General features: G+C 62.5%; 1 protein-coding gene across 1 annotated transcript in view; it reads left to right on the top strand.

The window, feature by feature from the left end:
- Positions 1 to 23,734, top strand: part of SLC12A7 (solute carrier family 12 member 7) — a 41,236-nt gene that overhangs the window by 5,426 nt on the left and 12,076 nt on the right. Inside the window, exons 4-21 of the mRNA XM_021712884.1 lie at positions 1,736 to 1,848; positions 2,352 to 2,474; positions 7,054 to 7,200; positions 8,294 to 8,348; positions 9,378 to 9,508; positions 10,757 to 10,995; positions 12,034 to 12,245; positions 12,944 to 13,111; positions 14,395 to 14,493; positions 15,074 to 15,131; positions 15,735 to 15,909; positions 16,903 to 17,021; positions 17,202 to 17,300; positions 17,483 to 17,602; positions 18,433 to 18,537; positions 19,969 to 20,137; positions 23,163 to 23,358; positions 23,642 to 23,733. Of these exons, the coding sequence (XP_021568559.1) occupies positions 1,736 to 1,848; positions 2,352 to 2,474; positions 7,054 to 7,200; positions 8,294 to 8,348; positions 9,378 to 9,508; positions 10,757 to 10,995; positions 12,034 to 12,245; positions 12,944 to 13,111; positions 14,395 to 14,493; positions 15,074 to 15,131; positions 15,735 to 15,909; positions 16,903 to 17,021; positions 17,202 to 17,300; positions 17,483 to 17,602; positions 18,433 to 18,537; positions 19,969 to 20,137; positions 23,163 to 23,358; positions 23,642 to 23,733 (2,420 nt within the window). The remainder of the gene's footprint in view (positions 1 to 1,735; positions 1,849 to 2,351; positions 2,475 to 7,053; positions 7,201 to 8,293; positions 8,349 to 9,377; positions 9,509 to 10,756; positions 10,996 to 12,033; positions 12,246 to 12,943; positions 13,112 to 14,394; positions 14,494 to 15,073; positions 15,132 to 15,734; positions 15,910 to 16,902; positions 17,022 to 17,201; positions 17,301 to 17,482; positions 17,603 to 18,432; positions 18,538 to 19,968; positions 20,138 to 23,162; positions 23,359 to 23,641; position 23,734) is intronic.

Raw genomic sequence — 23,734 nt, 5'->3', positions numbered from 1 at the left:
GCCCACTGCACTTTTACAGACACACAGCGGGTGGCCCTGGCACTGTCTCTGTGTCTCTGGGGCAGGGCCCACGTGTGCTTGTTGGGGCTTCGCGCCCTTTGCGGCCAGCCAGGCGGGTGTGCAGTGCTGTGAAGCGCGGGGTGGGCTGAGTGAGTTTGGCTGTGCGCTGTAGGTGCGTGCCACCAAGCCTATGTGCAGGGCCGCCACCTCATTCTCTCTGCAGCCCACCAAGCTGAGCTGCAGGTGTGCAGCTTTCCAGAAGGGGGTGGGACCTGCTGTAGCTGCAGGTGCCATGTGTCCTGGCAGTGGCGCCATTGGGACCTGCCGGGGAGGTGCCCAAAGGCCTCGGGTGAGTGGCGCGGAGGTAGGCAGCTGCACCCAGGGTGGGTGGGGCAGGCGGGGGTGCTGTGCGGGGCTGTGCCTCTCCACGGCCCCCACGGGTGCGGCTGCCAGGACAGGCCTCCTTGGCCTTCCCATCCTGGGGCGGTTCCTGCAAAGGTGCTTGAGGCTCCCAGGCGGGCACATGGCAGCGGCTGATGGGCAGCTCAGGCAGTGGTGCCCGACAGGTGCCACGCAGAGAAGGCCCAGGCTGCACCTACTGCCAGCCTTGTCGCCTGCCTTCCTGCCTGCTCCTCCTGGCACCTGCGTGGGGCCGTTCATCTGTCCCTTCACCATCTTGCCCCGTGCAGAGCGGGAGCTGGGGGAGCCCGCAGGCCCGCGTGGAGGGCAGGCCAGGTATGCCTGGGAGCATGTGGGCCCCACGCTGGGTGTGAGGGGCTGTGCTCCGGGTGTTGGGCAGACCTCCCAGGCACAGATGGGTGGGAGGCTGACATGGCAGGGGCCCTTCGATGCAGATGCCGACCAGGCTGCAGGGGAATAGCCTTGGGCCTCAGCCTTCCCGTAAGCCCTGCCCCCTCACTACCTCCCACGGCCACTAGGGCCTGATACCTGAGTCCTGGAGGGGACACAGGCATTCAAGCCCGGACACGTGTGTTCCGTGTCACCAGGGAAGGATGATGGTGCCATGTGCTGCCCTGGGCAGTAGCCGCTGGTGGTTCTCAGAGCCGAGGGGCCTCAGCCCTGCTGACAGTCACCGGGCGGCCACCCGCCCTTGGGAGGGGGTGCAGGAGTTCGTGCAGCTGAGAGGCCAGTGCCTGCTCTTGGGGCCGTCGGCATCCTCACCAGGAACAGAGCGAGAAACCTGCTTCCCTAAAAGCTGGTGGCTGCGGCAGTGGGGCTAGGAGACTCAGCCGACACCTGGAAAGTGGGATTTTACCAGTGCTCCATGGAGTGAGCAATTTTTTTTTTCTTTTTTCTTTTTTTTTTTTTTTGAGTTGGAGTCTCACTGTCACTGAGGCTGGAGGGCAGTGGCACGCTCACGGCCACCACAGCCTCACCCTGCGGGGCTCAGGCGATCCTCCCGCCTCAGCCTTCCAAGTAGCTGGAACCACAGGCATGTGCCACCATGCCCGGCTAGAGTGAGCAACTTTCAAAGCCAGGAGGACGTGCAGTCCCATGGTGCCTCTGGGTGCCTGCCTCGTGCCACTGCCTACTGCATGAGAGTCAGTCAGTGTGTGTGCTGGGAGCACACGTGACCATCTTTGGGACATGGATGCAGGGGAGGAAGGAGTTTGTGACAATCAGGTGTCGCACTTTGCTGAGGACCCAGGGTGATGCCCCTGTGCCCGTGTGGCCCTTGGCTCCTTTTTCTGGTCCCTTCTGCATTGACCCCGAGCTGCTTTTCCCTCAACAGGCGATGGCTTTCCCCGAGAAAACAGTCCCTTCATTGGTGGCATGGAGGTGGAGAGGGAGAGCTTCTTTGAAGGAAAGAACATGGCGCTGTTTGAGGTGACTGCTTCTATCAGGAGGAGTCAGGCGGTGGCTTTTGTGTTCTGGGCTGGCAGGAACCAAGGGCCAAGGTGGGCTCCCTCCAGCCCGGATGCCGTGCTGGGAGGAACTGGGGCTGTCCCATCCTGATGGCCACCGAGGGAGCCCAGTCCTGCACCTATGTGAGGTGTGGCCCTCGGCAGTGCTGCTTCCTGAGGGCCTCCCGGGCCTGAGGTGCCAGCCTGAGGGAGCCCCTCGGGACTGTGGGGTCCTGGGCATCTCGGGAGCCTGGCCCTCCCTGGTGGGTGGTCCCGTCTGGCACAGCTTGAGTCCCTGCCTCAGACCCAGGCCCGTCGGGCGCCCAGCCCCACACAGGTGTCTGGACCTACTGGATCATGTCAGATCCCCGTGTGCCGGGGCCAGGTCAGAGCTTGAGAGTGGGCAGGTGTCCGCAGGGCTCTGGGACCTCGGCACATGGGGGTCGGGTGCCCGGCTGACCTGAGACTGGCGTCCTCGGCTGACAGGAGGAGATGGACAGCAACCCCATGGTGTCCTCGCTGCTCAACAAGCTGGCCAACTACACCAACCTGAGCCAGGGCGTGGTGGAACATGAGGAGGACGAGGAGAGCCGAAGGCGCGAGGTCAAGGTACCATCCCGTCCTGCCCCACCTGTCCCCCACCTCCCGCCCCGGCCCATGGCCACGTGCAGCCTGGCCCTTGCTGTGACACAGCAGCATCAGCCAGGGCGGGCTCCTTGTCTCGGGCTCAGGGTCACAGACTGCCTTTTCTTCCCACAAGGGCAGTGGCACCAGCTCTCTTGGGTCCATGCTCTGTCCTCCCTCCCACGTCCAGGGAAACACGACACCCCTGGAGCCTGTGCCCAGGTGGTGGTCGGGTTTCGTCCTTGAGAGGGGAGCCTGTGGTGTCCTGTTCATCCTGCAAGGGGCCCTGCTCCTTCTCAGAGGAAGCCTGTTGGGAGGTGGGTGCTGGGCACAGATGGCCAGGAGGCCAGGCACGAATGGTTGACTGGCGGGGCACAGAGGGGCAGGGAGGCAGGGTGTGGAGGAGGGGGACGAGCACAGATGACCAGGGAGCACTCAGAGGGCCGGGGAGGCCCAGTGCAGAGAACCAGGGAGGCTGGGTTGGCATTCTTCCCGAGAGGGGGCGTGGGCCCAGGGCTCCCACAGGAGCTAGATCCTGGCACTTCATCTCTTGGGGGTTTGTTTCCAGGGATCTGTCCTAGGACACGAGTGGCTGCAGTGAGTGTCTTGGAGAATGATGTTTCCTTTTTTTTTTTGAGTTGGAGTCTCACTCTGTCACCCAGACTGTAGAGCAGTGGCCGCTCCCGGCCACCGCAGCCTCGACCTGCTGGGCTCCGGCGATCCTTCGCCTCAGCCTTCCACGTAGCTGGAACTACAGGCATGTGCTTCCATGCCCATCTGATTTTTTGATTTATTGTAGAGATGAGGTCTCGCCAAGTTGCCCAGGCAGGTCTTGAACCCGCGGGCTCAGGCAGCCCACTCCCCTCGGCCTCCCAAAGCCTGGGACTACGGGCTGAGTCACCAAGCCTGGCCGAGAATGATGTTTCCTGGGGAGATTTTTTTGAAAGAGCAGGGTGTGAATGGCACTGTGGTAACCCAAGGGAGGGTCTGGCTGTGGTGCTGTGGCGGCTCTGGGGCTGTGGACCCGAGCGCCGCCGGTTGGGACTTGAGACGGGCCTCCTGCTCCCAGGTGAAAGGGCCCCAGGCCTGCTGTGGGAGGAATCCCATGTGCAAGCGAGCGCCCAGGCCAGTGGTCGGCACCCTTCCTCAGGGAGCGCCGTGGAGGCCTTGTTCCTACTTACCGCTCCCCACTTTCTTGCAGGTACGTGTGTGTTGCCTTAAAATCAAACAGGAATCCACCCAAGGAAACGTGCAGGCTGGCCAGCCTGCCCCCGCCTGAGGCAGCAGGGCCACGTCTGCATCTCCCTCCCCCACCCTGCTGTCTCGATGCAAATCGTGTTTCGAGTTTTCCTCTTCCCTCTGCAGACAGCTAAGGGTATCCTTGGCTTCCAGTCTTTCATGATTTTCTATTCCCTTGTTGTTTTCCTGACTCTCCAGCCCTAGAACCCTATCCCTGTTTCCTTCAGGGCGGGATTTGCAATGCTGGGTAGCGGTGGGGGGCGGGGGGCGTGGTGAAAGGGAAGCGGGGAGGGAGGCACAGAGCCCAAGCTCCAGGGGGGCCCCTGCCTGGTGGAGGCAAGGCTGAGCCTCCATGCGCCAGCAGCCACCAACAGGCATCCCTCGGCTGGCTCCCTCCCGCCCCCCCCTGGGTCTGCCCTGCACCTGCATCCAGGCTTGCTTCAGGGCGCCCTCCTGGGCCAGGTCCAGCTGCCCACTGACCTTGACCCACATCGCTGTCAGGAAGTGGGCCGCGGGGTATCAGACATCTTTCTCGTTCCCTCCTTCTCCCGCAAGCAAGCAGGCCTAACCCTGCATTTCTGGGAGACTTGAGATGTTGGGTTTCTGTTTGTGAGACGCATCACTCTGGGTTCGGGGCGACAAGAGGCAACTTAGCCAGGGACACGGCTGGCCCTTCAGGGTAGGGTCCAGTCCTGCCAGGACCCTGCAGTCCAGCCCTGCCCTGACTGTCTTCCTGTGACAGAGGTCACATCTCAGGACCTTCTCCTGGGTTCCCTGCTGGGACCTTTGCGGCCTGTCCACAGGGGAGGCTACCACCGCACATGAATGCTGTGGGTTGGCTGTCGCAGTGGTGGGTCTACCACAGGTCAGGTTTCTGGGGTGTCACACAGGCCGGATGCTGCCTTGTGGCTTGCGGAAGCTTGCCCTGGTCCCAAAACTCAGGAGCCCACGGACCTTCCCTGTCAGTGGTCACACATGGCCTGTCTTCCTTTTGCCAACCTATTTGTCCATCTGTTCATCCCTCTGTCCTTCTCTCTTCTTATCCATCTATCTGTTCATCTGACTGTCCATCCGTCTGTCTGCTGGAGCTTGTGCCCAGCAGGAGGTCAGGCTGCTCCAGGAAGCAGATGCTTTCTCGGAGGACCTGGTAGAGGGACCCAGAACTGACCCTCAGCCTCAGCTCAGCACAAGCACTGCCAAGACCAGCCACACGTGCCGACCCTCGCCTATGCCCCAGCTGCCCGGAGTGCCCGGTGTGCCCCAGCCTTCCTCGAGACACCATAGAAAGCACTCCAGTCCTCCCATGCACTTGGTGTTGAGCTGTGGGTAGACGTCAGGTAGATGGATCTGCACAGCACACCTTGGGTCAGGACCCAGAACAGCCCAGTCCAGAGGCTCCCCAGGGCCGCCCCAGTGACGTCACCCCCCAAGGCAGCTCTCCGGCCTCTGTCCCTTGGGTACACAGTATAGGCGCCCCTGACTAACACAGCCTGGGTTTCGGTCAGTGGCGGGGCCAGGGCCACTGTCATGTAACGGTGGGTTTCGGCTGGGAAGGAACATGCTGCCTCATGTAGGGGACTGTGGCTGGGTCCCTGGGGCGAGAGGGGCCCAGAAGCTTGTCCCCAGGGATTGGCATGCGTTTCCTGCAAATGTGCTTCCCATGAAGGTGCTTTCCAAGGCACAGGCACCCCAGCCCTCCACCTGTCTCTGGTCAGGTCTGCCCTACAAGCTACCTTCTGGGAGTGAGCAGATGCTCAGGCCGGCCCTTTCAGGAGGACTTAGGCCCAGCTGCAGGCAGAGGGCCAGCCTCTTGCCTGCCTAGCACGCTGCATGGCTCTGAGGCTCAGCCCGTGGGAACCCCATGCTTGGAGGGGTGTCGGCTGCCGTCTGTCAAGTTATCTGACACTGGCTGTGAGGTCCTTGGGGCTGGCTGTTCTTACTCTCATCTGTTAAAATGTCCTGAGGCTTGTTCCTCGCCTATCCCGTGGCAACACCAGCCCCTGACACACCAGCATTTGCACCAAGAACACAGCATGTCCGGATTTCGTGGGCAGGCAGGGCCAGCAGCTGGCCTCTTCCTAGGCCTGCCTCTACCTCTTGTCCCAGGCCTGGCGTGAGAAGCCAGCTGCAAGCCACTCCCTGGACATGCCTCTCCCAAGGCCCAGGGAACCCCGGCACCCAGGCAGTCAGAGCCAGAGCTGGCCCACTCTGGGCTGCCCTCCATGAGTGATTTTCCCGAGTCCTGGGGTCCCTGTCGCTCCTGGGAAGCTGTTCCACGTTCGTCACGGTGTGGCACAGAGTGTGCCTTCCCTCGGCCCCGTCGGCTGCAGTCTGTCACTGGGGCTGCTGGCCTGTGGAGACCCAATGGCAGATCCCCAGCCTTGGCCTGCAGCCCCCACGGCCTCCCCCGTACCCTGCGCCCCCCCAGTTTTCCTCTGCGGCCCCTCTAGCCTCAGACCATGACCTCCCAGCCCCTGCTGGCAGTCCTTGGCCCAAACAGCCTGTGGCATCATTTGCAGGAAATGTCTTCGGAGCAAATCCTTTCCTATTTTCTCGTATTGCCCTAAATTTGAGGTTTTTCCTGTCAAAACAACATCTTGTATTGAGGGACTCTCTTTAGCCTCTTGTGTCCTCAAAACCTCAAGCCTATTCCTTGTCAGTAGCTGCTATGCTGGCTGTTGTCTGGGGTCCAAGCTGTGAGCTCCTGCTCACAGGTGGGACAGGGCAGAATGGAGCAGAGGTGTAGGCCTAGGCCCTTGGCCCGTACCGTCCTCTGATGAAGACACATGTGCCCGGGTCTTTGGCCATCACATCCTGTGGTGACACGTGTGCCGTGTGGCTGGCCTAGTTGCTGACGGACACCTGGTCATACCCCTGCCCCCTGCTCAGCGTGGGGGGGTCTTTGAGGACTACAGTGTGTTTCTGCCTCTCCTGCAGCTGCTTGCAGTCAGGGTGGGCTTCCTCTGTCTCTGGGGGGCAGAATGGCACTGATCTTTGCAGTCAGGTGGGTGAATCCACCAGCAGGGTGACGGCATTATACCATGGCTCTGGGCCACGCTCTCCTCCTCTGCCCTCCACCCCCCCGCTGCCTGGGTGTCTCTGGTCCACGGGTAGGTCTGAGGCTCCTGAACTGCCCCGTGAGCGTCTGTCATGGCCTCCATTGCTTCTCCAGCTGGGCAGGTTCCCCTGTGGGGTGAGGCAGGGCCATGACTTCTCGCGGTCTCCCCGGCTGCCATCTCGCTCCACTCCTCATCTCCAAGCCTCTGGCAGGCTGGGTATCTCTGTTTTTGCTAAGGCCCCGCCCTGACACATGTGTTCCCTGCAGACCCCGCGCATGGGCACCTTCATCGGTGTGTACCTGCCCTGCCTGCAGAATATCCTGGGTGTCATCCTGTTCCTGCGCCTGACATGGATCGTGGGGGCGGCTGGCGTCCTGGAGTCCCTCCTCATCGTGTCCATGTGCTGCACCTGTGTGAGTGTCCCTGCAGGGACTCTCGGGGCCATTGCCTTAGCCCCAGGCTTGCCTGCTTAGACACCACCCCAAGAGGGACCGGGCACAAGTACAGGGAATGTGGGCGTCACGCTGGGCCAACTCTGGCTCCATGGTCTGCCTGGTGGATTCTGGCATCCAGCCAATGTCACATGGCAGCATCCGTGGCCAGGGCTCTGGGGGTGGGGCGTGCCACTCACCGAAGGGTCCTGTTTTGACAGGATCACCTCCAGTTTGGAAGGACCTCGGGCATTTTCAGGAGTCCTCAACATAGAGACAGGGTTGTGGGCCGGTGACAGCCTCAGCTCCGTGGACCCCCTGTGTTGCCGGACCTGCCGGCCTCCGGGGTGTCCTTGTCTGCTCCCAGGAGTCCCTCCCCGCCAGTTCCTCACCTTCCCTTCGTTCCCATGAGGGAGTGGAGTTCAGGTGTTTTGTTACCCGTGGTCACCTGGATCTTCTGTCTGGGAGAAGTCCAAACCGCGGATGAGCGGGGTCCCCTTTGACCCCAGATCTGGCCTCCCACCCACCTGTCCTCTAGGCTAGCTCATCCCTCCCGTGTGGCTGCCAAGGACTTTCTGGTGCCCTCACAGCCTTGTTGAGCAGAGGGGGCAATGGGAGGCAGGGCTGGCCTGAGACCCTCTCTGGGAGCTCAGTAGTGCCCATGGGACATGGGTACCTGACGGCCCCTTGTGTCCCCGGGGAGGCAGGTATCCAAGGGTCCCTTGTGCCCCTGGGGAGGCACATACCCAAAGGTCTCTTGGGCTCCCTGGGGAGGTGGACATCTAGAGAGCCCCCTTGTGCCCCACGCGGGCACCTAGACAGAGCCTGTGGGGTCTGCCGGTGTCCTGAGTCAGTTTTCCAGTGGCCTTGGGAGCACAGCTTATAGGTCACCCCAGATGCCCAGGCCTGGGCCCTCAAGCCACCCGGCTCTGGTCCGTCGGCCCCTCCTTTGAGATGAGAGCTGGGCATAGGGTGCCTGTGGGGAGCCAGGCCACAGACCTGTGCCCCGTTGGCCTGTCTGTCACCAGCAGGCCCTTGGGGACACAGTCCTGACACACGGCCTGTCTTCTCGCAGACCATGCTGACGGCCATCTCCATGAGTGCCATCGCGACCAACGGTGTGGTCCCAGGTAGGTGCTTACCTCGTGGCCTTCAGAAGACCCTTCTGTGGCGGTCACTGGGGCAGCGGGCGAGGCTCGTCTGCCTCTGCGGGCTTCCTGGTGTCAGAGCTCGTGCCGTCACGCTGTTTCTCTCCCCCATCTTATGCCTGCCTATGCTGGGGCAGCAGGGGGCAGAGGAGGGCCCTTGACTGTGGCACCTATGGCCCAGTTTGTGCCGTGAGCTGAGTTCTTTGGACATTGGTCTCACGTGAAAAGGTACAGGACAGAACACTGTCCTGTGTGTCCACAGGCTGTGTGTCCTGTGTAGGCATCAACGGGCCCAAGCTTTAGCCGCCTCCGAGCTTCCAGCCAAGCCGGGTGCAGCAACACCGTGTGGCCCAGGCTCATGTGGCAGGGAAGGTGTCTTCCTCCGGCTGAGGGAGTGTGTGAGGGGTCACGCAGTGGGTCTTCACGGCTGCCGGGACACCAGTCTCCGTGTCCTCGTGACTGTGTCAGGGAGAGACCTGTGGGCCGAGCCCAGCTGGAAGTTGTTGCCCACTCATGCTGCACAGGCACGGGGGTCTCCAGTCGGGCTTGTCTGCCCTGGCATGCCAGCCATGCCCAGTGCAGCCCAGTCATTGGACTGACTGCAGGGTTGGGGGTGTCAACTGTGCGGAGAGGGTCTTTAGTGTGTTGTGGACAGTGCACACAGCCTCCAGCAGCCCCAGGTTCTCTGCCTTTTTTAAAAACAAGTTAGCAGATCAGGGTTGGGTGTGACATCAGAAACGCAGACCTGGCTGTGGGGGCTGCTCAGGATTTCGCACCTTCCAGCCTGGGTGTCCTCGTGAAAGCAGCTTCTCTAAGAGAGCGAACCACGTTGTGCAGAGCAGGAGGGTTGCCATCTCGCGCAGGCGGGTGGGCGGGTGTGTGGCCGCCGCGTCCCCAGCACCAATTCAGGCTGTCCTTGGCATTCACCCGTGCCATATGACCTCCAGAACGTGAGTGCATGGCGACTGGCACCCTGACCTGTGCTCCTTGGTGGTGATTCTGTGTCTGCAGCCGGTGGCTCCTACTACATGATTTCGCGGTCCCTGGGGCCCGAGTTTGGCGGTGCTGTCGGCCTCTGCTTCTACCTGGGCACGACGTTCGCGGGGGCCATGTACATCCTGGGGACCATTGAGATCTTCCTGGTACGTGTGCTGCCTTGGCCTGTTCCTCCTGCTCCGGGTCTGCACAGGCCGCCAGGGTTCCGCCCAGCCCTGTGCCTACAGCGCCCCAAGCTGCCTGACTTGCCCTGAACACCCCCTCCCGCCTCCCACTCCCATCGCCCTCTAGGGCTGGCGCATTCGTCTCCACGGCTTTGGCCCGTGGCCAGCATCCACTCAGCAGTGACGTGTGTCCCCCTCCAGATGCCCTCGCAGCCCTGAGTGGTTAGGCCTGGTGCATCTCGGTGGACGCTGTCCCAGGGTGGCTGTGTGGCCCCCACATCTGAACAGTTCTAAGAGGCAGGGCCAGACCTCTGCCCTCGGCCCAGGCACCAGCCCCTACCTGTGTCTTGCTTGACTGGCCTGTGCCCTTAAGCAGTCGGTCATATACAGGGTGCAGCCAGGTGTCATCCTTCCAGACAAGTCCGGCTTGGTGCGCCACACGTTCCTGCCACTTGAGCACGACAGAGCACCACCACCTGAGTTCTACAGTCCCTATGCGGACAGGCACCCCTCCCCCAGTGGCGTTCTGTCTGCACATGCCGTGCCTCTGCAAGGCCACAGGGACACCTGCCTGAGCCCCCGTCCCTCGTCTTCCTGCCTCCACCTCCCCTGCCAGATCTAGTTTCTGGCCCCTGAGTTGATGGAGCTAGCCACATGGCCTGAGAAGGTTCTGGAAATCTTCAGTGGGGTCAGGCTTGACACCTGCTCCACCCGAATCTCCAGCTCTCATCCCGCAGTCTTTCCATCTCACCCACACGCGAGCCCCGGCCCTGACAGGTCCAGCTGCCTCTCCTGCCTGGGCGTCAGTGCCCTCTGGGTCTTCTTTAGTGGGCGGTGGGCATTGTGCTCCCAGCCTTGTTGTGAGTCCCCCAGTTCTGTCCTCGTCTGAGGGAGTTGGTAACCACTGTCTTGACACGGTGTGCGCATGGCAGGCATGGTCAGCCCTGGGTCTGCCCGGAGGTCCTGCCGGACTGGTTGCATCCATGCCACAACTCCCAGCAGAAGGCATTTGGCTTGACACAGTGGTTCCCTGGGATGATCTGCTTTGCTGTGTGGCCCCAGCTCCCAGTCGGACAGCGTATCCCCTCTGGGGCGGCATGGCCTGCGCCAGAGCTGTGTGGCGCGTCCAGGTCCCTGGTGCCTGGTGGGAGGAAGCCCTTGGGTGGCATGGGGCTCGTGGGCAGGCCGGGCCGGGACGTGGTGAGTGACGCCTGACCGTGTCACCTGCAGACCTACATCTCGCCCAGCGCAGCCATCTTCCAGGCGGACACGACCGGCGAGGCGGTGGCCCTGCTGCATAACATGCGCGTATATGGCACGGGCACGCTGCTGCTCATGGCCCTGGTGGTCTTCGTGGGCGTCAAGTACGTCAACAAGTTGGCCCTGGTCTTCCTGGCCTGTGTCGTGCTGTCCATCCTGGCCATCTATGCCGGTGTCATCAAGTCTGCCTTTGACCCCCCTGACATCCCGTGAGTTCCTGGGGCCATCGCGGGGCTGTTCATCGCTGGGGCCACTGAACCATGGGGGGTCTCATGGGCTCTGCCCCCTCCCTGGCCCAGGCCTAGGCTCCCGAGGGCTTCTCCCAGGGACTATGCGAAACCTAACCCGGCGTGGTGCTGCCACAGTGCCCTTGTAGCTGGGTCTGGGCACCTCTGGGGTCTGCAGGTACTGGGGAGGCCCCCAGGATGGCCAGGCAGTGGAGCGTCTTGGGGGTGGGCTGCCATGTCCATTCCACCTCTCAGAGGCCTCCAGGTGGGCGCTCGTCTCCTCCTGCCTTTGGAATAGGAGGTGGGAGCTGGGTTAGCCCAGCTCCCTGAGGGGTTCCTGGCTGTGGTGCTCCAGGGGGCAGGTGGGGCCGAGCCCCCATGGTCCAGCGTTTTGTCTACCCAAGAGGGAAGAGCCTTGTCTGGGCCCCAAATGGGAGGGGTAGCCCTATGCCACATGAGCCTTCTGTAGGAAAGGCAGCCCCACTTATCCTTGGGGTGCATTCCAAGACCCCAGTGGGCGCCTGGAACCTCAGATGGTCTAGCCCTAGGGCATGCCTCTCCCCAGACATGCACACCTGTCGGAAAGTCTAGTACATAACCTGGGCTCGGCCTGGCTCTGTGGGGCCGTCATTACGTGAAGTGAAGGCAACTTGACCCAAGCAGAGGAACCCAAGCCAAGCTGACCCCACCCCTAGTGGCTCCTAGCACCTCACGTGGGAGCAAACAGTGTGGAGGGGGAGGGGGAAACCTGTGAGACTTCATCATGCCACTCACAGGAAAGGTTCAGGAACGGTTTCCTTCTAGAATTTTCCTTCTGATGCGTTTGGACTAGGGTTGGCTGAAATGTGGGGTCTCCTGTACCACAGGAAGGGCCTGCAGGGTCCACACAGGTCTGGTTCCTAGCGTGTCCCCGACTTGGGAGGAGTCAGGGTCAGAGGCCCATGGGGTCCGGGGCTCGCGCCGCTGGGCGGGAGCAGCCTGACGTCCTTTCTAAGGCAGCGTGGCACATGTCCCACCCAGGGTCTGTCTCCTCGGGAACCGCACGCTGTCCCGGCGCGGCTTTGACACCTGCACCAAGGTGCTGGATGCCCACAACGGCTCGGCCGCCACAGCGCTCTGGGGCCTCTTCTGCAACAGCTCTCAGCCTGGCGCCGCCTGTGATGAGTACTTCACCCAGAACAACCTCACCGAGATCCAGGGCATCCCGGGCGTGGCCAGTGGCGTCCTCCTGGGTAGGTGCCCACGTCCCGGCTGGGGCCGGCCCCCGTGGGCACAGTCGCCAAGGCCACTCCCAGGGTCTGGCCCCTTCTGCCTGGCCGAGTCTGCAGGGTCCTACCCAGCCAGCCTGAGGCTGGGCTGCCCCTCCCAGTGCTGCCCCTGGCCTGCATGACCCTCTGCAGCTGCCCTCTCCGAGCTGTGGAAGCCAGTGTGGAGAAGACCTCCAGCAGGCTGACTACCTTGATGTCAATTCATTCCCATGACTCCGTAGCCACGTGCAGGGCAGCTGCTGTGTCAACACGGGGAATAGTGAGCGGGTAGCACCCAGGGTTTCCACCATACGTCTTTCCTGCTGGGAGCATCGTTGGGGACCCCCCAAGGACAGGCTGAAAGCTTCAGGGCAGGGTCTTTCCAGACAGGACCTGCTCCCCGAACCGCAGGCCATGTTGTGGGGGCATGTGTGTTGGGAACGTGGTGTTTCCTGGGCGCTGAGGTCTCCCCTGCCTAGGTCCAGCCAGGTGGTTTTCTCAGGGGCACATTCTCGTGCCTGGTGTCCCATTGAGTGTGAAGTAGGGAGGGAGAGGGCAAGCCCGTGGCCTTTACCTCAGCTGCCGCTGGCATCTGCCAGGATGTGGGGCCCACAGCAGGAACCGACGGAGGGTGCCAGGATCCCATGAGGACGTCTCCCCGCTGGCCTGTTCTCCGCCCACAGATAACCTGTGGAGTGCATACGCAGACAAAGGGGCGTTCGTGGAGAGGAAGGGCGTGCCCTCGGTGCCTGCGCCGGATGAAAGCCGCACCAGCACGCTGCCCTACGTGCTCACGGACATTGTGACCTGCTTCACGCTGCTGGTCGGCATCTACTTCCCCTCTGTGACCGGTGAGCCGTGGCTCCTGCCGCCCTTGGCTCATCCCACCTCTTTCTCTGTCAGTCTCTCCCACTGTCTCATGTCTCTCCCTGTTTCTCCTGGTCTCTTAGTCTCTCCTCTCTGTGTCTTCTCCCTTTGTGTGTCTCTGTCTGTGTCTCTGTTTCTCAGACTCTCCCTCTGTTTTCGTCTCTCCCTTCCCCTCACTCTCTTGCTCTCACTCTGTCTCTCAGTCTTTGTGTCTCCCCTCTCTCTGTGTCTATCTCTGTCTCTCCATCTCACATTCTCTCTTGGCTCTGTCTCTCCTCTCTCTCTGTCTCTTCATCTCTGTCTTCCTCTGTCAGTCTCTGTGTCTCCTCTCTCTCTGTGTCTGTCTCTCTCTCCCTCTGTCTCTCCTCTGTCTTTCTTGGCTCTGGTCTCGGTCTGTTAGGAGATGCCCAGTGGCAGCCTCTGAGAGAGGCCAAAGGCCAGGAGCCTCGGCCCTTGCGTCGTCACCAAAGAGTGGCCTCGCTCTTCCGAGGGGTAGAAGCCCTAGTTCATGCCCCCACCCTGTCCACTCCCGGATGCTCATCTGTGCACACACCCGGGTGCACACCCCCCCAAGGGCCCTGGCGCTGCCCCTCCAGTCCTCACCCACATCTACTCCCGGGGCTGCCGCCTCCTAGGCTTTTTCTCAGTCTGTCCTGAAGCCTAATGCTTGGGAGCAGGGGAGTGGGGGCTCACTCGGAGGTTTCTCTGTACCCGCGGGCCAGGCCCATGAGGCTTTTCCCTGTGCCCACCTAGCCTCCCCCAGCCGTCCAGAGTGCCGGGTACAGGGGACGCAGGGCAGGACCTCTGTGGCTCCAGGCGTGTCTGTCTGAGGTGTGGGTCCATGTGGCCCTAGCACATGGGTGCCTCCGTTGGGCTCACAGGAGGCGTCATGCAAGCCCCCACAGGCCTCTCTGAGCTGGCTGGAACTGGTCTCCCTGCCCCGGGTAGGAGCCTTGAGTACGAGGGTGGTGTAGATGCCCTGTGAGAGTGGAGGCTACAGGTCAGCTGGCTGGTGCAGCCGGGCTCTGGTGGCCTTGGGTCACACCCCCAGGATCCCTAGATCCAGGCTGGACCCAAGGGTTGGGTTGGATGCCGTCTCCTGACTGACTCGAGCAGGAGGGGCGAGGCTCATGCACAGGACCCTGGCCTTGCAGACGTGGCCCCAAGATCACGCCCAGCGCCGGCAGCAGAGGCCTCGTGTGACTGTGCCTGGGGCAGGTCCTGGAGGTGTGTCCTGGCTGCGATGACGGGGCCCTTTGTCTTGCAGGCATCATGGCAGGCTCGAACCGGTCCGGGGACCTCAAGGATGCCCAGAAGTCCATCCCCACGGGGACCATCCTGGCCATTGCCACCACGTCCTTCATTTGTATCCTTGGAGGGTTGGGGCGCATCCGCCTCTGCCGGGGGAAGAGCCCCTCTAGTCAGGGCCGCCCACAGGGGGCTTCTGGTCCTGGTGGCTCTGACCACATCATCCTCCCTCAGTGGGGGCTAGAGCCACCAGGTGACTCAAATAAAACATGACTCAGGACCCTGGCTTCCCTCACCATCGGTCGCATGATATGTTACATGTAGAGCACATGGGACAGTGCCCTCGCATGCGGCGTTGACGTACAGCCTCAGGTGTGGCATATGTCACGTGACGGGTTGTGTCCTGCCAGCACTGGTTTCTGAGTCCCAGGAGCCCTTTTCTCCCAGCTGAGCTCGGTCCCCACAGCAAGTGTCCCTTGCTGTCCCTTGCAGTCGAGCCTCAGGTTGTTCATGTCCTGATCCCCCAAGCCCCCATTCTTTTGGGCTACATGGAACCTGGGGGTGCACCCTGGGGTGGGGGGACAACACCCGGGACGAGTTGGGCACGGCTGGTCCTGCCCACCTGGAGCGGGGCCCTGCCACCAGCATATCTGCCGCCCAACCTGCGGTGTGGATGCACCCTTCCTTGACCACGGCGGATCTGTCTTGCATCGTGTTGTTTGGGGCCTGCATCGAGGGCGTGGTCCTGCGTGACAAGTACGTTTTGCCTGCAGTTCCTTCGGGCTATGTGTGTGGGGGTCCCCAGGGTGTCTTGAGTGTTGAGGTCACATTGCCCGGGGCTTCAGTCACGTGGGGCAGCATGGGCAGCTCCCCATGTGGGTCTGAAGCATCTGAGAGCTAGGACTGGAGGCTGGGGACCGCTCAGGACAGCCAGGAGCCATTGGGAGCTGGGGGTGCAGGGGAGACTGTGGGGTACAGACGGCGAGTGAGAGCTCTAGGAGGCCACCAGCCCTGCTGCCCACTGGAGTGGTAGGAGCCCCAGGAAGGGGTTGTGGACCCTGTGCCCTTGGGGGTCTGCCTGCCTGAGGCCCCGGGGCTCCGAGTGGTCCCTGACAGCCTGTCTGCGGGAGGGACCAAGGTCGGGTGTCTTCCCTGTTCCTGAGAGCAGCACGGCCCCTCCTGCTCTGCAGCCCCTGCAGAGGGTGCCGGCCCAGCCGGGTGGACTGCAGGGGACCCTCTGGCCCCATGGGGCTAGAGACCAGGCCCCATCCTCTTTCTGAGGCATCCATTGTGGCAGGAGACATGCATGTGGCATTGTGGCCGTTTTGAAGGCTGAGCTGACCACCTGCCCACCCACAGGTATGGGGAGGCCCTGCAGGGGAACCTGGTCATCGGCATGCTGGCCTGGCCGTCCCCCTGGGTGATTGTCATCGGCTCCTTCTTCTCCACCTGTGGCGCTGGCCTGCAGAGCCTCACGGGGGCGCCCCGCCTGCTGCAGGCCATCGCCCGCGACGGCATCGTGCCCTTCCTACAGGTGAGCTCCAGCGCCTGCGCCCATGGCTTGGGGCCGCCTCCCCTGGGGGAGGGAGCCCAGAGGTGAGGGTCTGGGAGGTGCCCCAGGCCCTGCTCCCAGTGACAACTGCAGTGCTGGCCACAGGATGCACGTCCCTACTCAGGCCCCGTGGCAGTCACCTGGCCCTGCGGGCCACTGGGCTGGGCGCAAGGGTGTGGTGGGCAGATGCAGCCCTCAACCTCCGGCCTGTGGGTCTCTCTGCACTCGGGCTAGTCCTAGGAGTGCCTGTCAGGCGCCATTGCCTCTTGGATCCTGGCTACCCCCTGTGTTCCCGCCAGGGTCCTTGCCCATACATACTCTCCTTTCCCCCCCTGCCACGTCTTTCTCTGTGATGGGCAGTTATTCCCCCCGGGACCAGGCAGCAGGGCCATCTGAAGCTTGGACAGGTGCCTGTCCAGCCCCTGCCACGTGCTGCACCTGGAGCCCTCACGCAAGGCTCTCCCTCTGGTTACCGGGTGGGGCAGCTGTGGGAAAGTTGTGCTGGGAGCCCCCATGGCCAGCCTGTGGCCTCAGGATGCACTGGCCGCTGGCGTGCGAGGTGCTGCTTGGAAGGTGGGGTGGTTGCCCCTTGTCTGCCCCAGCAGGGCCTGGGGAGAAGGCAGGCACGCAGGGCCCTTGGGTTCCGGAAAGTGCACGTGGCCCGCTGAGCAGGCCGTTGCAGGGGTCGAGGGACTGGGAGTGCCGGAGATGCTGGTCCAGTGTGGCTGAGAAAACAGGCAGTTGGTGGTAGTCTGGGGCCACACAGGTCAGGGGCACGGCCGGGGCCAGACATACCTCTGGGCTGGAGTTTCCTGGCCTGGCTGGATGGCGCTTCCGCCTGCCAGCACTCGGCATCCTCGAGACATGCTGTCGGGTGGGCCTGACTCACACGTGGCTTCTCCCTGGGGCCGGGAGGGCCTTTTCCCATCCCCACCTGCCCGGCCTCTGCCCTCACCCTCCCCCACCCCCCCACAGGTGTTCGGCCACGGGAAAGCCAATGGGGAGCCCACGTGGGCACTGCTGCTGACGGTCCTGATCTGCGAGACTGGCATCCTCATTGCCTCTCTGGACAGCGTGGCCCCCATCCTGTCTATGTGAGGCTCAGGGGGGGGAGAGGGGACATGGGGGCAGCGTGGGATGGGGACACAGAGGCAGCGGGGGAGGGAGGCGACATGGGGGTGGGGGCAACGAGGCCTCACCGTGAGGTGAGTCAAGCTTGGGCAGGGTCGGCCACCTCACGGCCCGGGCAATCCTGGTCCTGACCCACCCTGCAGGTTCTTCCTCATGTGCTACCTGTTCGTAAACCTGGCGTGTGCCGTGCAGACGCTGCTGCGCACCCCCAACTGGCGCCCGCGCTTCAAGTACTACCACTGGTAAGCCCTGGTGGGGTCTCGGGGCAGTGAGGCCGCTGTCTGTGCCCAAGGACCCCAGGATCCTTCTGTGTCGAGTAGCACAAGCCTGGCCCTGTCCCTGCACCTTGGGACACGTGCACGCGTGTGGCTCGGGGCCGGGTGCACGTGTGGCTCAGGCCAGCGCCTGCCCTGCCCATCTGCAGGACCCTGTCCTTCCTGGGCATGAGCCTGTGCCTGGCACTGATGTTCATCTGCTCCTGGTACTACGCCCTCTGTGCCATGCTCGTCGCCGGCTGCATCTACAAGTACATCGAGTACCGTGGGTGAGCCGGCCCCTCTTGTCCCACTCCATGCGCAAGCTTCCCTGGGATCTGGGTGTCGTGGTTGGAGGGTCCCGCCCTGGCGCACCAGCTCACCCCCTCCCACAACAGGCAGCGCCCTCTGGGTGAGCCAAGCCCAGGCCTCGCTCCCGTGTGCAGCCAGGTTGATGTGCCTGAGCTCCTGGGATGGGGTTTCCACCCCGGCATATGGTCTGCGCTGGTCTCATGGCCCATTCTGTCTTCCGTGTTCTGTGGGACCGGCCAGGCTGCAGATTGGGCCACACAGCTGTCCACATGGCACCACAATCGCCCTTCCAGGGCCCTTTGTGCACCGGCCCCTGCTTTTCTGTGGGCTGCTTGTCCTGTGCCATCGATGCCGGACGTGGGCTCTTGGAAAGGGCTTCCTTCCTGTTCAGGGTCATGGGCACTGGGGCTTTTCCTGGGGATGCCGTCTACCACTCTGACTCCCATGGAGGGAGACGTGGCCTCCGAGCAGGAAGGCCTCTCCTGCCCTTTCCCAGCAGTGGGGCCGACAGGGCTGGGGTCTGCCCACTGGTGGCACCACAGAGGACGGGCTCTGGGGCAGCTCTGCCCTGACTGCTACATCTGCAGAGCCCCACGTCCTCCGTCCCCATGGCCCTAACGGTCCCAGTGGTGGCCCCGCCGACACCCTCCCATCCCACCCAGAGCCCCGTCCACCCCTCCTCCCACGCTTCCTCTATCCCTGCAGCAGAAACCCACATTGAGTTGCTGGGAGACACTGGTGGGGGGTCCCCATGGGCGGGCACTGGTGTCCCTGTGTGCCACTGGTCGAGCCCCCACCCTTCGCCCAGGGCCGAGAAGGAGTGGGGTGATGGCATCCGGGGCCTGTCGCTGAATGCCGCCCGCTATGCCCTGCTGCGTGTGGAGCACGGCCCTCCCCACACCAAGAACTGGAGGTGAGCACCACACCAGTGGGCGCAGGGCCTGAGCCAGACTAGAGCAGGGCGTCCACCTGTCTGGGGGCCACACTGGCTGTGGGCTTCTTGCCGTCCATGCAGAGAGGTCCTGAGGTTGGGGGAGGGCTGTGGCCTCAGAGCAGGACGAGTATCTCTACTGTGGGGAGGAGTCACAGCCCTGTGGGGAAGACTTAGAGCCCTGGGGGGAGGGGTTACAGCCCTGGGGGAGGGCTTCTCTGAGGGAGGGTTCCCCACAAAGAAGCCCCTGTCTCCCCTGTGGGTACCAGGCACGGGCCACTGTCTTGCTTGTGTCACTTGGTCCACCTGACTTGCGGATTCTTCCTGTCGATTCACCTGTGTCACTTGCCTGGCCCATTCCACCTGTCCTGCCTGTCACCTGCCTGACCCATCCCACCTGTCCTGCCTGTGTCATCTGCCTGACTTGTCTCACCTATCTGCCTGTGTCATCTGCCTGACCCGTCCCACCTGTTCCGCCTTTTTTACCTGTCTCACCCATCTCACCTGTCCCGCCTATGTCATCTGGCTGACCCATCTCAACTGTCCCGCCTGTATCACCTGCTTGACCCATTTTACCCATCCTACCTGTGTCACCTATCCGACCCATCTCACCTGTGTCACCTGCCTGACCTGTCTCACCTGCCTCACCTATCCTCCCTGTGTCACCTGTCCCACCTGTGTCACCTGATCTGTCTCACCTGTCCCACTTGTGTCACCTGCTTGACCCAACTCACCTGTCCCACCTGTGTCATCTGACTCGTCTCATCTGTGTCACCTGCCTGGCCCGTCCCACCTGTTTTACCTGTCTCACCTATCTCACCCATCTCACCTGTCCCACCTGTGTCACTTGACTGACCCATTTCACCTGTCCCGCCTGTGTCACCTGCTTGACCCGTCTAACCTGTCTCACCTGTGTCACCTGCCTGACCCATTCCACCTGTCCCACCTGTGTCACCTGTCTGACCTGTGTTACCTGTATTACCTGTAGCATCTGTTTGTTTTACATCTCCCATCTCACCTGTCTCTCCTGTCTCACCGACGGGGTCTGGGGACAGGACCTAATGGGGGATGGGGTCCTGGGGCGGGCTGGCTTGTCTCTCTTGTTTCTCCTCTCTCCTGTCTCACTGATCTCTCCTGTCTTTCCTCTATCACCTGTTTCACCTGTATCACCTGCCTCACCCTTCTCTCCTCTCTTACCTATGTTTCCTCACCTGCCTCTCCTGTCTCCCCTCTTTCTTTCTCACCTGTCCTGCCTATCTCTCCTGATCCACCTGTCTGTCTTACCTGTCCTGCTTGTCTGTCCCATCGCACCTGTCACACCTGTCCTGCCGTCTCTTCTGCCTCGCCTGTCTGTCTCTCCCGTCTCCCCAATCTCACCTGGCCACGGGCACTGCTGCTTCCCCTGTCCCGCAGGCCTCAGGTGCTGGTGATGCTGAACCTGGACGCTGAGCAGTGTGTGAAGCACCCCCGTCTGCTGTCCTTCACATCCCAGCTAAAGGCCGGCAAAGGCCTGACCATCGTGGGCTCGGTGCTGGAGGGCACCTACCTGGACAAGCACGCAGAAGCACAGCAGGCCGAGGAGGTGTGTGAGGTGGGGCCCAGTGGGGTGGGGTCCTGGGGTGGGCTGAGCAGGGTGGTCCGTGGTGTTGATTCCATGCTGTGCTTTTCCGTGGTCCTTGTCCCCTGACACTGCTGCCCTGGGGTGTGTCATCTCCATGATGCTCCCTAGTCTTTATCTCATGGTGCCCTGATTCTGGTGCATAGCAGGATCTCTGTGTCTACTTGTGGCCAGTGTCCTGGGGCATGTTACCTCCACGTGTCCTTTTCCAGGCCACTGTGCTCTTAGAAGAGATTCCAGGGCTAGCACCTCCCTGAAGCGTGAACTCCAAGGGTCTGAACTAAGCCTGCTGTCTGTCCTGGCCGCACGTGTGAGCGTGTGTCCGTGCTGCACATAATGGGGTGGGGAAGGGATTCGTGTGACTGTTGGGGATGGTGGGGCTCTTAGCCGGGCTCTGCCATGTCTTCCTTTGCCGTCTCAGGAAGAACCGCCATGAACTTTCTCTTGCTCACGTGCAAGTCCAACTTGCAGTCGGGTGATCCTTTAATTTGGGATGTGTTTGGCCGTGGTGTATTTGACGGCACCTGTACCAGGAGCAGGTCCCAATGCAGCTGGAGCTGAGTGTGTTTGCTCCTGTTCGGTGTGGAAAGGCATGAGCCTCACCGGAACTCATGCTGACTTCGTCTCAGAGGCAGGAGCAGCTGTGGACCTGGCCGCTCCCTCAGGCCTGTTCCCTTAGGCAGTGTCTGGGCTGTCATGCGTGTAGAGCCGTGTCTCCTTCAGTTGTGGTTGCTGGAGAAGTGGAAAGGTTTGGGACCACACGCCCACGCCATAGATGTCTGTGGGAATGTGGTCCTTGGAGTTGGCTGCCAGGCAGGCTTCAGGAGGGCCGTCGGTGCCCTCGGTGGGGCTCATGGCGTGGCAGTGAGCGTCCCGGCCATGGGTGTAGGCGCTCCTCCCCCAGGGGAGGCCCGTTGGCACAGAGGCCTGCCATGGCCTTCCAGCTCATCGGGGACTCGTGCCAACTGAGGCCCAGCCAATGGTGCCCAAACCGCACCGTGTTCCCACCAGACCAGGGCAGCGAACCTCTTGGGACTCCACAGGCCAGGGACTCCAGGCCCAGCTCCAGCTCCTGGACACTGTAGCGTTGGGAAGCCACCCTGTCAGAGCTTGCGCTGTGTGGCCTGCAGCCCTCAGGCAGCCGCCCTGACCTGGCTGTGGTGGGCGAGCACATCTTTCTCTGGGCTTTGGTCTCTGGCCAGACAGGAGCAGGGGCAGTGGGCCCCGTATGGCTGGTGGTTCCGGGGATGAGCTGTAGCCACGTTGGGGGTGTGAAGTGTGGCCTCTGCCCACGTGGCCCCTAGCACAGGCACTGCCCCTTCTTTCCCACCCAGCTGCTGTCCACCCCTCACCTCACTTCCAGCCAGCCTCCCCTCTCAGAGTCTCTGCTGGGTCCCCCTCGGGGCACTGTGTTCAGGCCAGTCCTGGCATCAGCAGAAACCTCAGAGAGGAGCCCATCTGCTGGCTGGACACCAGTTCCCATGTACCCTGGGCAGACGGTGGAGGAGTCCAGAGCGGAGAAAAGGCGGGAGCTGCCCCAGGAGGAACCGAGGGACTGGGGAGGGAGTTGGGTTTTGTTTTGGAAACATGTATGAGGGGCTGGGAGAGCCCAGGGGTGAACTGGGACATGGGTGTCATCAGCTGGGATCACAGCGGGGTAGGCAGGCCACTGGTGGCTCTGGATCTCTGAGCGTCTCGGGGCTGCTGTGACAGCTGGTGGCTCACAGCTGTGGATGGCAACTCCCTCGTGCTGGAGAACGGGGGCCTGATCGTGGTTGCTGGTCATACTCCCTCCAGAGGCCCCAGGGGCGGGTCCTTCCTGCTGCCTTGGCTCCAGCAAGTCCTGGAGCTCCAGGCGTCCAGGCCTGTGGCCTCATCGCCCTTCCTCTGCTTCTGTCCTCATGTGGCCTCCATCCTCACGTGGCCTCCTCCTCTCTGTCTCAAGTCTGTCCCTGCTTTTGTCCTCTCGGGATGCCTATCATTGGATTCAGGGCCACCTCGATATCTGGGATGGTCTCTGGCCATCACAACTAATCACAGTATTCCTACCTGGGTCAGGTCTACACAGACACCGCTTCCAAGTGAGGTCACAGGGTGTGGGCGTCTCTTCCTGGCGTCACCGTGTGACTTGCCATGGCAGCCTCTAGCCCCAAGCTTCTCATCTGCCTCTTGCATAGAACACAGCCACGGCACCACCCCACAGCCCTGTCTTCTGTCATGTCTCCCGGCTCAGAGCCCCAGGCCTCACACTTTAAGTGTCTGGGGCCGATGCCAGTGGGACTCAGGGTTTTATCCTGGGCCAGATTCCTCTGCCCACAGTCCCATGAGATGTCAGACTCCGGTGATTCTATATGCAATGGTAGGTCGGGGAGAGATACAGCAGGTTGTGCATTCTGGGCATGTCTGAGACCCAGCAGGGCATCCTGCAAGGGGCATGGCCTGAGGCCACACCTGTGCCCAAGGCTCCACTCAAAGGGCACCAGGAGCCCAGACACGCAGGGCTGGAGGGCGGGCGGCTGGAGAAACCACTCACACTGTGGACTTGGTGAGTAGGGTCCCTGGTCACGTGTCCAGTCTTCCGGCTGCTGGGGACACTGCCCTTGCACGTGGTACTGGTTTCTGAGGGTGTGTGCAATGCCTGTGTGGCGCTCTGTTCCTGGACTCCCGTGGGGCGCCATGGCCCTTCTTGGGAGAACCGTTCGGTCAGTTTCCAGCCTACCAGGTATACAGACATGGTCTCAGTGTCCGAGTGACATGGCGGGTCAGTCCACTTGGCGTGTGTCCAGGCCTGCCTTCCTGTCCCCTGCACGCAGCATCAGATGGGCCCTAGTCTCACTCCTCTCCCACATGCATGCACACGCATGCATGTGTGCACACACGCTGTTAGACTTCCTTCCCGCTGAGGTGGCATTGGGGGTGCCTCATGGCGGGGGTGCAGGTGTGCGCTCCCGGCCACTCCGCCCTGCACCCATGCACCCTTCTCCCGCAGAACATCCGGGCCCTGATGAGCACTGAGAAGACCAAGGGCTTCTGCCAGCTGGTGGTGTCTTCCAGCCTCCGCGATGGCATGTCCCACCTCATCCAGTCGGCCGGCCTGGGTGGCATGAAGCACAACACGGTGCTCATGGCCTGGCCCGAGTCCTGGAAGCAGGAGGACAACCCCTTCTCCTGGAAGAACTTCGTGGGTAGGTGTGCGGGCCCTGGGCTGTGCGCCGCCCCACCTGAGCCACCCAGGTTGGGCACCGGTCCCAGGCCCAGGTTCTCCTGGGGCTGCTGTGGTCCTGGCCATGTGAGTGGCCGAGGGGAAGTCTCGGGGTGCCCCGCCCGTGTGGGGGGACTCCGGGACGTACGACCTTCAGTTACTCAGCAGCACCTCCTGTGGGCTGGGCCGGGGATCCCCAAGTAGTGTCTGGGCGAGCCCTGGAGGGTGCCGTCCCGCCATGACTCGCCCGCGCCGCCTCTCTACAGACACCGTCCGCGACACCACCGCGGCGCAGCAGGCCCTGCTGGTGGCCAAGAACGTGGACATGTTCCCGCCCAACCAGGAGCGCTTCGGCGAGG

This window comes from Carlito syrichta, unplaced genomic scaffold (genome assembly GCF_000164805.1).
Source record: "Carlito syrichta isolate Samal-C Ts95f unplaced genomic scaffold, Tarsius_syrichta-2.0.1 Scaffold303679, whole genome shotgun sequence".
Taxonomy (NCBI): domain Eukaryota; kingdom Metazoa; phylum Chordata; class Mammalia; order Primates; family Tarsiidae; genus Carlito; species Carlito syrichta.
Note: the sequence above shows the minus strand (reverse complement) of the source record. Positions and strands in the feature narration are given on the sequence as shown.